This window comes from Lepisosteus oculatus, chromosome 2 (genome assembly GCF_040954835.1).
Source record: "Lepisosteus oculatus isolate fLepOcu1 chromosome 2, fLepOcu1.hap2, whole genome shotgun sequence".
Classification (NCBI taxonomy): Eukaryota; Metazoa; Chordata; class Actinopteri; order Semionotiformes; family Lepisosteidae; genus Lepisosteus; species Lepisosteus oculatus.
The window spans coordinates 58749317-58763888 of NC_090697.1; the positions used below are offsets into that span (position 1 = coordinate 58749317).

A 14572-nucleotide genomic window follows, 5' to 3' on the forward strand; every position below is an offset into this window, starting at 1 on the left:
ATAGCTCCGTGCCCCTGCATTCCCTTTAAAACCTACAAAAATAGGTGTTAGATGCAGTGTTATACAGGCACCTTGGTGATCCAGATTTTCCATAATGCTTTCATTACATCGAATCAAAAACTATAAAAACTGACATTATTTGAGTTTGAGGACGTCTATCTCTCTGAATGAGATGTAGTAGATGTTTGGTCCACAAGGGTGTAATTTCTGTATGGGGAAGTCTTTTAATCAGGCTTGAAGGATAATGTCCAGTGGCTCATCACCTTCAAAATAAAGCTTTTTTTATTCTCATGTGTGTGATTACCAGTGTGACCTTGAAGGAGTCAAAGGTGCCATTAAGGATTGATGGTTAGTACTTTTAACTAAGCCTATAACCTCTGTAGTTTCACACTCCTGCAAATCCATTTGAGTAGTATGGCAATGGCTGGCATAAACAAAACCCCATGGCCAGCTATAACCCTCAAATAACCTTTCCTTGTTCTTGATTTTGAATTGAGCAAAGGAACTTGCTTGGCTTTTCCATATGCAAGCACATTAGTAATTGTTGGATATGTTTAATCTTGATTCATCAGTGAATGGCAGTCTTAGCTGCCATTTCGATGGCAGATGGTGATCAGAGTGATTCTTCATAATCTTGATTTCTTGATATTCTTAACTTCTGCAACATGCTGCAACTCAGTTTCTCAGATTTTAACCAAAGCTCAAAAGCACAAGTACATATAATCTGTTATAGTGTCTCTGCAGAGCTCCCACATTTCAGAATATGATTCAGAATACTGTTGCTCACCTTGAAGGGCTTGAACATTTTGCTTCCTGGCTACATCAATGAACCTCATGTTCTTGATTTTAGACAGGCCTTCTTTCTATTCCCAATAATAGGATCCGAGCACTGGGAGAGTACCCTGTCCGTTTTGCTGCTTCAAGACCCTAGAATGATCTTCAGCCCATATCAGATCTTCCATTGTCCACCTCAAAACTCACTTTTATACTGTAGCTTTAAATTTAATTGACTTCTACCTGCTTCTTTTTTTATGCTTTTTCTCAAGACACAGTATAATAAAACGATGGAACAATGCTGATGATCATGCTGATAAAATAAATGTGATTGTTGCAACTACTCACTGGATCTTGTGCAAACCATTGATTTTATAATTGCTCCTCAGTCTGGCAACAGCTTTGAGTGTACCAAGATTCCAGAACCAGAGCAGCTCTAAAAGTGTTTAATTCAGACACAGGTGTTCATCTGTCATTAACCACAGTCCTGATTCCCAATCCTGAAATAAAAGTTATCAGGACAGCAGCTAATGCTGAACCTTGTCTAAAAGCTAAAGGAAAGGGACCTGCTTTTAAGACGTTATTCAAAATTAAAATTCACCAACAATATATTGGAACGTGGTGGAGGTCGATCTAATCGCATGTGGTGGATGATTTGTTAATTCAGCATCATTCACAATGTTATTCAGGAGTTTATTCTGTTACCTTTGATGTAGTTTGTGTGGTCCCATGTACTGTATCGGACCCACTGAACTTCAGAATATGTAACGCATTATCGGTTAAGCTTTGCAAGTTTATTGGTGATAAATTCAAGGGGAAGGGACACCTGCTACACATTTCCTAATCAGTTCAGCATAAGCATCTCCAGTGTTGATCTTCTTGACAGATGAATTATGTGGTGTAAATCAAATACTTCACGAGGACATACAGAGGTCAGCAAAATCATTTCTCTTTAAACGTGGGTGGAATCACAGGTGGGAAAAGTAATTTCCTGTGGCAGGGGCCCCACGAATACAGTAGATCTGGACCAGAGGATGTTTTATCAACACAAGCTTTTTAAGGCAGTGTACAGATTTAGCATTACGGTGTAACTTTTTTTGTTGTATGATGCAGTCTGTGGTGCGCTTGTTCCTTATAAGGATATCAGTCCCAATCTGCCATTATCTGCTTAAATACAGGGCTGTGATTTCTTTTCAAAAGTATGTTTTATAAATGTAATGGAATTGGCAGTAAGCCCTCTACTCACAGTTACTCCTCCAGCCTACATCCATATTTAGCTATAGCAGTCAATGAAAGTGGAATATTTTATGGTTGATGTCATCCACTGATGTGAATTCAATACACTTCTGGCTCGTTACTGCCTTTGTGGCAGAGATTTAGCAGAAGGGAATGGTTGCCAGTTGCTTAAGCTTGAAAAGAGCATGTCCTAAGTTTCCATCACAAAGCTTTGTTCCCTCCTGCATGGATAGGATACTGACATTTTAACTACTACAGGGATCCTGGAGTTTCTCACAGAGTTTAACATTTTATTGTGAGTCCAATGAAATGTAGGGAATCGTATTCAATTACCCGAGGCAGAAAAGTTTTGTACTAGGCTTCATGCAAAATGTTTTTAACAGCAGTACAGTTGAACTGGTAATTTCTATCTGGTGATATTCCTTCTTAACACATTGATAAAGCAATTGCATCTTAGAAGGCCAATTTGATATTAATTGTAGATGAATAACAGATCAGTGTGCCTTGGTCATTAAATAAGTGATTTTGCAGATAGTTTAATATATAATTAAGTGCTTTAAGTATTTGCTGAAGTATGTTTTTGCTGATTACTTATCGTACTTAGGAATGTCTAACTTGCTTAAAGTAGGACCCTCAAACGATGCAAGGTTTGTATTGTTACTAGGTCCTTGTTAATTTGTACCCTGTACTTACAATAACTGGAATTCTGTCTGCCAGTAAGGTGTTTGGGCTGCTATAGTGCTCTAAGATTGAATACGATAAAAGGCGTTAAACATCATTTTAATTTGCAAACCTGTTAAGACATAAACCTGTTAATCATGTTGAGCTTGATTACAACTGTGGGTGATCTTCAGAGTGCCTAAAATGTGGGTGAAAAACTACCAGTATGATTACTCTCTGGCGAAAAATTGGTGCTGTTATGAGTGGACATTCTGATAAAAATGTCTGCATTATTCAAGACTATCAATGTCCATATTCCACCACTGGCTTTTTATATTTAAGATTAAGTATCTTTCACTGTGGGTGCTTTTATTTGACTGTAGTATCCCCTAATACTGATAAAGCAGTCACATTTCAATTTTTAAATGATTTGCACAACTAAATAGCTAATTCATACTATACAATGACCTTCCATTTATTTAGCTTTAGTCTGTTTTTTTTCTGGCAGTCTTTTCTGCTGACCTCACTCGTGCCATGTCAGTAGTACAGTCTCCGAGAATGTCTGAGTCATTCGTCTGTGTGAGCTGCCAGCACGCTTTCGCAGCTCCTGTGCTTCATCAGTGTCGCAGCGTTTACTCTGCCTAAATATCTTAATGAACTCCCAAGGGCCTACAAGAGAGGCATGCTTAGCCATGGCCAGCCAGTGCTGCTGACTCATTCCTACAGCAACTGTAATGGATGCTGATGGCTGCCAGGAAACCACTAATACTTGAGCTTAGGTCATTGCTCAATAATGACCATTGATCCAGATGATAGGAATGGCAGGAATTATTGGATAATATCAATGAATTCCATCTTCTAATTGTACAAGACAGAGGATGTAAAGATGTTGGATCCCATTCTATCAAAGCAGTAGGATATGAGAAAAGGGAGGCAAGTTTGGAGTGGATTCTTGGTAAACCGCGTTGAAATATCTCTTGATAAATTTTATCATGCACGTGTGAGGTCTGTAACAAACAAATACATTTATGTGTTTGCTAAAGAGTCTTGAGGGAGAGAGTTAAATGAAGAAACAGCGCTAATATTAAACTTCATCTTGCAATGTAACTCAGTCTCACAGTGGATGATATCAAAATCCAATAATTACCCTTGTGCTGACTCACAAACTCCCAAAGTCCTTGTTCTCCAAAGCTATCAAGTGTGCAGACTCCAGAATTCATGATACTGAAATTTGAAACAACTGAGGTTGTGCTTAATAGAAAATTATTCAACAATGACTTTAATTTCTGAGCGATCTTTAAAACTGTCAGCACTGGAAAAGACGAGTAAGTACAGCCGACTGATCGTGTTTGGACATAACGACCATCATTAGTGCTTATTACCACAACAAAACAAAGCTTAAATAGAGTAAGACATTATTCAATAGTACCTTTTTCCAGTATTTGGCAGGGGAGTAAAATAAGATTTTTCATAAAAATACAATTCTCTTATAAAAAATAAACAATAAACATTTTAAATTATTTCAGAAACACTTCTGTACTATGACACTTCATCTATAACACTTTATCCACTTAATTTGGTTATAATAAAATCTAATAGAAAGTTCAAGGAGATAATCTTGAAGAGATTTTGTTAAAATTCCCAAAATGTCAAAAACACTTTGATTCAGGGTCAGTAGATGTACAGTGTGTCAATACTTGTACATGTTTAACTATTTCTACATTGATTTCTTCCTGTGAAATGTTATATATTGGAGATGTCTTCTGATAGCACTTTTTGATACAGTTGGAAATCAGATTTGAATTGTCATGATGTTGTAACAACATATCCATTTTAACATTGGCATTAAAAGGAAACCACATTGCTTCACTTATTTGATTTAATTGTAAATTTCAAAATTATAATTAGTCAAATAATGATGCGGACTGTTACAACAGATCTGAGCAGGAATGACAGCCTAATGTACTGTAAGGTGCAAAACATGAGCTTGTGACTTAGGATTTTGCACAATGGCAGTGTCCAAAGATACATACAGTACACAGTATATTTCTTGTCTATATTTTAGCTACTGTTTGTAAATTAATTTATATTGGTGCAAATGTAATAGTTCCTCATAAAATAATCACATAATTCTCCAATTAGGGGTGATTAGCCATTCAAGGTAATGCCAATTTTTGGATTGAGAACTGGTTAATGGATAGAATAGATAGAAAATAGTACAGGTTAAAGGGTGGAGCTCCAATTGGGGTGATGTAGTTAGTGGAGTACCACAGGGTTCTGTACGAGAACCAATTCCTTATTTGTATAAATGATCTACTACCTGGTACGCTTAGTAAACCAGTCAAAATAACATGCTAAAATAGCAGAATATGTACATAGTGCACATGTGGCAATAGGATGTTCAAAACAAATCTGGCACATATTTACTGTGGACAAGGACAGTTTATTAGCTGAACTAGAATTAAATTATTTACATCTTCTATGCAGAGGGGATACATGGGATATAAAGTGCTTTCCAAAATTATTTAAACCCTTCAGTGATGTCCCATTTGGTTTACTTTCAAATAATTTTTAAAGTGAATATTTTTAATCATAATCTTAAAGCACGAACTGAACACGTCTGTGGGTGAAATGTAAATGCCTGCTACGAAAATTTAAAATTTTGATTGTGTAAGAGTTCACTCCCTTTGCTGAGATAACCCTTAATTATTGATGCACTTACTATGACAACTCACACAGTTAGTTACTGTAAATGTGCAATAATAGTGATTTGCTTGATTTCAGAATAAATACACGTGTCTATGTGGTCCCTCAGTCAGATAGTGAATTTCAAGCAACAATTCAGCCATGAAGATCAAGGAGCTTTCAAAACAACTCAAGAGATAAACTTGTATTAAGGAGAAACTCATTCTGCGATGAGCCTACTGTATGTAATGATTTCAAACAGTGTAAATATCCATTTGAGCATGCTGCAGTTTGTAATTAAGAACTAGAAAGAGTACCACCCAGAAACTGCCTGGATCTGCTCTCTCGCCAGACTCAGTAGCTGGGCAAGGAGGAAACTTGTTAGGGATACTGTTGGCCTCACAGTAGTGCACTTGAAAAACCTACAACACTCACAGCTAAGATGGGTGAAAATGCCTACTTTGTTATTTATGACAGAGTGACAATAAAGAAAGCATTACTGAAAAAAAAATCTCCTGTGGAGTTGGATAACAAAGGATTTGCGCAAACTTGTAGCAAAACTTTTGGTGGTCAGAAAAGACCAATTTGCAATCTGAGTTCAGTCTGGAACAGACTTTAAACTGGGACTTTTTTGCAACTTAATCCAAAAGACAAGGCCAGTGCTGCACTAGAGTGGCTTAACAAGAAGAAAGTAAAAGTCTTTCAGTGGTGCAGTCAAAAGTCCTAGCTTGAATCTGATGTATTGCAAGACTTGAAAATTGCTGCCTACCAATTTGATCAAGTTTAAGAGTAGGCATACCTGTAAATTGCACTATCCAAGTGTACCATGCTGGTAGAGACTTATCCAAAAAGGCTAACAGCTCCAATTGCTCCCAAAGGTGCTGAGTCAGCAAATATCGACTCGTGTGAATATTTATGCATTCAGCATATTTGTGTTTAATTTTTCTTAGCATTTTTTGCTTGTTATAATTTTCATTAATTTTAGCTAGGCATTCCAGTGTATGTGCATTTAAGTATTGACCATAATATTTCTGTCAAAAAATGTGTACATGTGTAATTCAACAAAATAAGTCATCACTTGAAGGGGATGACTACTTTCACAAGGTGCTGGATAGTTAAATTAAGAATATAAGATTGTTAAAATTGTAAAGAGCACAAGTAAAACCTGATGTAGAAAGATGTTTTAATTTGGGCAGCATGTTTGGAAAAAGGGAGGATTCTCAGTCTTGAGAACAATAATCAGGCACATTCCTGAGCTTAAAAAGAATGCCATATAATAATGGTTTCCTACATTAATAATGGGTCTTGGTGACCCACACACCTGTTGCTTTTTGTTACTGCCAAGTCCTCAGTTACACAATCAAACCGTTCATTGACTTAAGACTAATTTGAACTGTTTTGGTGTTTTTGTTCCACCTTCTGAACATCTTGTAGCTTTAACCGTTGTATTTCAAACGTAGAATAATAGCCAAAATTTGTGATTGGAAACAAAATGCCAATGTTCAGTTGAAGCAACTTATATCAAGTAAGGCTTTAGCTTTAATCTAATGAATGTGTGGCTGGAATGAAAACCAGCAGAGGTGTTTAACCAGGACCAGAACTGGGAATCACTGCTTTACACTGACAGATTAAAAGAACTGAATCTTTTTAGTCTTCAGCCCAAGGAGGCGACTGATTCAAACGGCTTTTAAAATGTGTCTGCACAAAGGATTGTGAGAATTTGGAAAAGGCTATGAAGATGTTGTCAAAAGCTTATGGTAAAACTTATGAAGCCATTATATCCTTAGATTTATTAACTACTGAATTAACTATTTAATTTAGTAGTTAAGTTGTGCAACTCACAACTGGCAACCCACTGAAGCTCAGCAGGTGTGAGCCTGGTCAGTACCTGGATGGGAGACCTCCTGGGAAAAACTAAGGTTGCTGCTGGAAGAGGTGTTAGTGGGGCCAGCAGGGGGTGCTCACCCTGCGGTCCATGTGGGTCCTAATGTCCCAGTATAGTGACAGGGACGCTATACTGTAAACAGGTGCCGTCCTTCGGATGAGACGTAAAACCGAGGTCCTGACTCTCTGTGGTCATTAAAAATCCCGGGGCGTTTCTCGAAAAGAGTAGGGGTGTAACCCCGGTGTCCTGGCCAAATTTCCCATTGGCCCTTACCAATCATGGCCTCCTAATAATCCCCATCTATGAACTGGCTACATTACTCTGCTCTCCTCCCCACTGATAGCTGATGTGTGGTGAGTGTTCTGGTGCACTATGGCTGCCGTCACATCATCCAGGCGGATGCTGCACATTGGTGGTGGTGGAGGGGAGTCCCCATTACCTGTTAAGAGCTTTGAGTGGAGTGTCCAGAAAAGCGCTATATAAGTGTAAGCAATTATTATTATTATTATTATTATTATTATTATTATTATTATTATTATTATTATTATTATTAACTATAGATGAGCCGAATGGCCTCTTGTTTGTAACCTTTCTTAGGATCATTTAAACTGCAGAATTTTTAACATAATTTTAACTATTGCGGTTATTTCAGTTGTTGAGCTTTTTTTAGCACAAGTTTTAGCATTACACACTGCATGTGCTTGATGCTAAGTGCTAATGAGGAAGCTGAAAGTTGTGAAGTGCCATGGATAACTTCAATGGTAGTGTGCCCACAAGACCTCAAAAACTGTTTTTTCAGAATGCATTATCACTGCAGGGATCTGCTAGTTCTGTGAACTATTTTAATCTAGGATTTTTAACAAAGTCGAACTTTATTTTGCTAGAAAACCAATATGTCAGTGTTACAAACTGTGGTGGGTGGATTCAATTAAAGCAAAATGTAAAATATTAAGTTCACAATGTAGTCAATCTGTTTCTCATTACACTATGTAGAGCTCTTCAGCATAAGCCTGCTCTAAAGCTCTTGACTGTACTGTTATGCATGGATTGTCAGCCACAGGAAAGTGTCCTTGGTGCTGTTTTTGGACACTTATAGTTTCCTTGTCGTTCAGCAGTTTTAAGCAGCTTCTTGACCTTATGTCATGTATGAAAATGTCTCTATAGTTATTTTTACTGCTGTATATTAGAACCTGTACAAATAAAGTGCTGAGCTCTGCTTTGTAATCTTTTAAAATGGTTCAATTTTCAGATATCAGCATGAACATCAGGCTTTTACTCTCATTGTAAAAGAAAGCCTTACATTTTTGTATTCATCCTTGAATCTGTGCTAGTTATTGGAAGGCCCCTTTAATTCCTCATTCCCTTAGCAACTGTTCCCTTAGTAACGGAAGACCGAAAACAAGAAGCCAGTGAAAAAAACAGCCTTTTTCATTGCATCAGAAGAACACCAAAACACTGATTAAAGATAATCTGAATAATTGGAATTCACAATTTTAAATTGTGAATGTTTGGAATTTAATATTTGGATGTTTGTATGTGCCTGAACATCATATTGAAGAAATCCTATGAATCAAGTCATATGATTATAACTAGTTTTAATTTTTACCTCCAGCATGTTATGTAGGACAGAAAAAAAAACAGGTAGTGAAATATACTGTCACGCTTCTTTATAGTGTTGAGTAGTACTTGGAGTTAATTTAATGTCTAGTTTATAGAATTCTTGCTAAGACTAGCCAAGTTTAGATGATAGCTTTTTATTTAATCATAGAAGGTTTACAAAGATATATCCGTCTGCTTTGATGTATAAGAGCATGCTTCACCCCACATGGTTAGAGCTATGTGATCGGCTGCTTTCAGTAAATGTAGACCCGTCAATTTTTCCAGCCTGATCTGGAATACCAGTTTTGTGTTTTTTGCACCTCAGCTTGCAGCTACAAACCCTTTAGCCACATACAAGGGACTTTGCAGATTCAGCTGACCTCCCTGGCTTCGTACCCTGTGTCTTTTCACATCTCAAGGCTGCAGCCTGTGCAGGAGGTTCAGCACCGATCAGAGAAGAGCTGATCACTGCCTGTACCGCATGCCTGCATGTAACCAGCAGACCACAGGAACGCAGGTGTTGCTAACACTTGAGAACCCTAGCCAGCAAATTCCACCCTACCACTGGTCGACAGTGGATTGGAGAATCTGTCAGGGTTGGATTGTGACATGACTTCTAGGCTTGAACCCGTAGTTATAGAGCTTATCTGTTGCTTGGGTGAGCACCTTGTGGCACAATTCAGTTAAGTCCACACTTATCAAAGACATGTCTTGAAGAAATGTGGACATAGATCTGAAAGTGATGTACTTGACGGACTATGAGGAGATGTTTTCATGGTACCTGCTGCATATTCTGGAAATTTAGAAAAGGGCAGGAAATCTCAACTCGAACGCGTTTTCCACACAGTGGTTGGTTTTTTCAAGCCACCTTCCAAAGCCTTGAGGAAATGTGGACATCAGCACAGTCCTTCACATTTCTTAACTGTAGCTCACTATTGAGTAGAATCAGATTTAAATTACCCAGTTTTAAGCTCACTTAAAAATAAAGCCTGCATATGTTGCTCAAATTATTTTTTTTTCCCCATTTGGAATTTTGTAGCTGCCAACTGCCGATATTGGTGTTTACTGAAACTCTTTGGAGTGAAATTACGAAACTGTACAGGTGTTGCAGAAGGCTAAATGTGACCATCTGTCTGTACAATGGTGACAGCTGAGGTCCACAGTGTCGCAAAGCATTGGAATTGCTTTCTTCATCAGTTTAATCATGTACACTCCATGAACACATCAGTTATTTAAAAATAGGCTTTGCTTATGAGATCATTTATACTTAGTTGAACATGACCCTAGGGCCTATGTTTGCTTATGGAGAAATTGCCAGAGTCATTTACAGTAAAGTGGGCAATTTGCCTCAAGTTGCTCAAACAGTAAACAAAATCTAAACTTAAGCTGTCAGAAGAATTTACGGTATATTTAATTATAAAGTTTGTAATCTTACACTGTTGTTTGTTTTTAAAGATGTTAGGTTTGGGGGGTTACTTGTTGATCACATCTGCTAAGTATGTCGAATACATCACTGGGTCATGTTAAGATCATTCTGAGGAGACGAAGATTGCTGTAAGAGTGGGCGAGAAGCCTTAAATAAGACTGTCAGAGTCATGCTGCTATAAGGTTGAAGAATAAGAAAGATGAATGAAGCATCGACTGGTCATTCAGGACTCTACCCTGTTGGAGTGGATACTACAATGAAGTTTCTGGGACCTTATGTTGTGTTGTCTAGGAGCAGTGGGCCTGATGTTGGCAGACTTTTGCAGTAAGTGTTCACAGCAAAATAATACTATTGGTTGTACATGTAGCTAATATTAGATAAAACCTGAAATCTTGTTGCTGGCATTAATATTAATCCAGATAAGCTTTGTATGTATTTTTTTCTTGAAAAGTTCAATTTAGACAACTGAATGTTCACAGTTTCAATGTGCTATATGTTACCCAGTATTTATATGTAAATGTTTTGTTTTCATAGGATTTTTTAAACTTTTCTTGAATATTGAGTTTTTAATTTTGTTTAAATCTAAGTAACATGGAAGCTCAATTTAACAAGGGTGGTTTTGTGTGTTTCTGACAAGGTTCTGTTTAAGATTCTAAATTTTTGTTCATTCTTAACACAACTGGCTCATCAGGCAGAATTATACAGTACATCTATATTAAATAGGTGATCTATTACAAAAGTAACCATTGTTTGTGCTGTTACAAAAATACCCCATCTCTCTTTGGTGTTGATAGGCAGGGCTGTATTATATAAAAAAGGTGGATAGTCTTTAGCTTTAAAGACCTAAAAGTCAGTAATAAATAAGCTGCATATACCACATCATTGAGAAGGGTAATGCTACTTAATTTGATTTTCTTATTATGTTGTAATTTACATTTCAGTATCTTAGCCTTGGAAACAAAAAATAATTTTGGACTGTTTAGACATTTTGGTGATGAGGTAGTTTGATAATTATAGTGTGATACTGTATAAGGTCATTGGCATCATACTAGATTTATGTATTCTGTTTTTAAAAATTGCTTGAAAAAATAGAGTAAATAAAGGGGTATACCGGTAGTGCTGTTCATTTACACTGGAAACCTTTGTGTGATAAATCCACACTGCATACATTTTTCTCTTGAAACAATACCTAAGCAATTTTCTGTTTTTTTCCACATAAACATTGAATATCTCTACATTTTGATTTTCCTGGCAGACTGCATAGATTTTTTGGAAAAGGAAAGTCAGTGAACTTGGATGACAGTGTACCTCATTTTATTCTTGTCAGCTTTTTATTTGGAGGGCCTTTTTCCAGTGCAGATTGTCTTACCTAGATTCTATATTCAGATTTGTTGATTAGGAAAAAATGTTGCTGGAAAACACTTCTACAAAACTAAAAAAATATATACTTCACGACCACAGATATTATTGATAACAGTTCAATTAAACAATTAAAGACACTAGCATATATTTGACAAGAACTAATGTGTACCAATTACTGCCTTGTAGTACTTCACAATATATTGGGGATTGGAACATTATGTGGTAGAGAAGCATATTTATGCCACTGAAGTAGTAGGGAAGGGAAAATATGCATTCCTGTTCAATGCCAACAGTTGTGTGTACAATATCTTTGATTTGAAAGGTTAGGATTGGGGCTGGTTTCATTCCAGCCGAGATTATAAATTCAATTAATGCAGCAATTAAGTAATGTGCTTCATCGGAACATTTGCTAGATTTTCTACTCAAGCGTTTGGAGTTAAACCTTTTTATGATGAAATTAGCCAAACAGTTCAAATTTATTCAAATATTAAGTCAGTAAACGGTTCAGTTGTGCAAATGAGAGCTTGGCAGGAACAAAAACCAGCAGGTGTGTGGGCCTCCAGTATCAGGACTAAGACCTGCATTAACGGATACTGCAAAGTGTTGTCAGGTTGCAGTTGTTTGGATTGACAGGGATACAGCTGATGCTAATTTTAAGTCATTGAGGTGCTTGTTACTTAGGAGTATTGTCATCTGGTCTGCCAGCGAATGTGTTTGTGTCAGATAACATTACACTCTAATAGTCCACTAAGATAGAAGTAGTGTCTCCTTCTAAAAACATTTGGGTGATTCAGAGTATTCAGGTATGGCCATTTAAGATTGTAACTTGACATGGCTCCAAAGGTTTTTTGTATATGCTACCCACAGTCATGCTGTGAAATACCCTAGTCCCTAGTTCAATCACATCTGTGCTACATTACACATTCATCTCTCGAGACTGTATCCTCCTTTTTTGCATGGCTCACAACAGATCCCGGAAGAGCCCAGTGCCCTGTAAATAATAAAAGATAATAAATCTTTTCTCCACCTCAGTGTAACACCAGGCTGGGGGGAATCCCCACTGCAGGATATCACTGGCGCGAGCTTTTTCATGCCATTGGCACATTTTCCTTTACTTTTCTTCCAAAAATTAGGTTATGAATGTTATGGAGATCCTTTGGCCTTTTAATTAACTTTTCTTTGCAACTTAATCATGCCGTTTGGGATTTCAGCGGATGTGGGCAATGGCTGTTACTTAATACCCAGCAGAGCAGTGAAATTGTCTCTTGCACAGCCGTGTCTTCTGTAATGAAGTCATAGAGAATGAGAAGCGTCCTCAGGGAAAGAACAAAAAGGAATGTCTTTGCCGCATTAAATAATGAGTGGAGTGTAGAGACAGTTTGAAGTGCTTGCTTGTCATTGCAAAAGCATTTTGTGGGCAACTTATTTTTAGACTTCTTGATATATACAGTATATGGATTAAGGGGAATCTAGACCCTTTACCTTTCTGCTCTTTTTGACTAAGGGCAGACACAAGAAAATACCATGGTAACAGTTCGTAGTTTCACACATTTTTTTTTTACCTTGCTGATGGTATACCATGCTGTGTCGTGTCTATTTGATCAGTACTGGGGTTTTATGAGGGCTGAGACCAGCCTGTGTTGGACCTCCTGTACCAATCGATAGCCCCTCTTGGCTTGCTGTCTGTTTCACTAACTCTGGCAACTCAAAAAATGTCACTTCTCATTGTGCTCTCATGTGAATCAAAAGTTTGTCTCTTTACAAGGAGGGCAAATCACGTGGTTTGCAACACAACTCATCCTTTTAATAGCGGGTGTCTTTTGAACTTTTGTCCACTTTATACAGATAATCAGAACACTGGACACAAGACTGGCAGGAATCCAGTTGTGTTATTTCCTTCTGTTATTTCTGTCATTATAGGCTGGTGTTGACTGCCAGGTTATGTAAAGAAACAAATAGAGGTGAAATGTAGCCTAAAAAGGTGAAAGAAGCCAGATGACAAAATACAACATTTCAAAAGCCTGAGTACACAGCTTCACAGCTTAAATGTTTTTTTTCCTCCTCCTTTCTTTCTGTTTTTCAGCATGGAATTAACCTCTACTAGTAAAACATAGAGGTTATATGTAAGCTTCAAAAAGAAGCACATGTTCAAGTCTATAATTTTAAAATGCCAAAAAATACATTTACCTAACAGTAGATAAAAATGTATTACATATCTGTTAAACAAATTACAGAAAGATATGTAAAGGGACAGTTGCAGTGGATAGAGGCACAACAAAATGGCCAACAATTGAACTATTGCAGTAGCTTTAGAAGTTTTTCCTTACTGGTGCTTTTTGTGTAGCCCCTCCTGTCTGATTTGTGAGCTCTGAAGGCTCATGGGACAGACATCTTTGAGAGAATTATGGCAAGAATTGACTTTCTGGGATATGAAGGCGATTATGGGCTTCAGGCTCATCTTTGCCAAGTTGCTACTTTCTGATAAGGATATGCCTAACTGGTCTTGGGGTTTCTTGGATTCACAGGGATGACTCTGTTGATTCTTCATGTACAGCAGCAGTCCTCTTGATTAGGTTCTCGGTGAGGTTAGGCTACTGGGATTTCAGCTTGCTTTGATTTGAAAACTCAATCTGCTGATTAGTTCACCAGGTGTAAATAGGCTCTAGCCAGATGGTAGAGCAGGAAGGCAGTCATGATTATGACGCGAGCAAGATGCATTGACGTTTAGGACTCTACCGTGATCTTGCCATGCGTGGGCTGCCTGCTGAGTCAAAAATTGAATGTGGCATTATGAACGGGGAATAGGTTGGACAATATCTAAATCCAGGGCTTTGAGTCAAGCCCCAGTCCCTGCTTGATGGGCTGCCTTTATTCATGTTCCTGTGTGGGAAGCTTTGAGATTGTCTAATAGAGGATTGTTGAATACTGCATTTTGTAAACTTTCA

At 37.5% G+C, this 14572-nt stretch overlaps 1 protein-coding gene across 12 annotated transcripts in view; it reads left to right on the forward strand.

The window, feature by feature from the left end:
* Positions 1–14572, forward strand: part of enah (ENAH actin regulator) — a 156747-nt gene that overhangs the window by 114686 nt on the left and 27489 nt on the right. The window contains exon 1 of one of the 12 annotated variants that reach the window (XM_069179771.1): positions 10330–10589. The exons of the other annotated variants lie outside the window; for them this stretch is intronic. Coding sequence (XP_069035872.1) covers positions 10465–10589 — 125 coding nt within the window. The 5' untranslated portion in view covers positions 10330–10464. Of the gene's footprint in view, positions 1–10329; positions 10590–14572 lie in introns of those variants that run through there. 12 annotated transcript variants of the gene reach the window in all.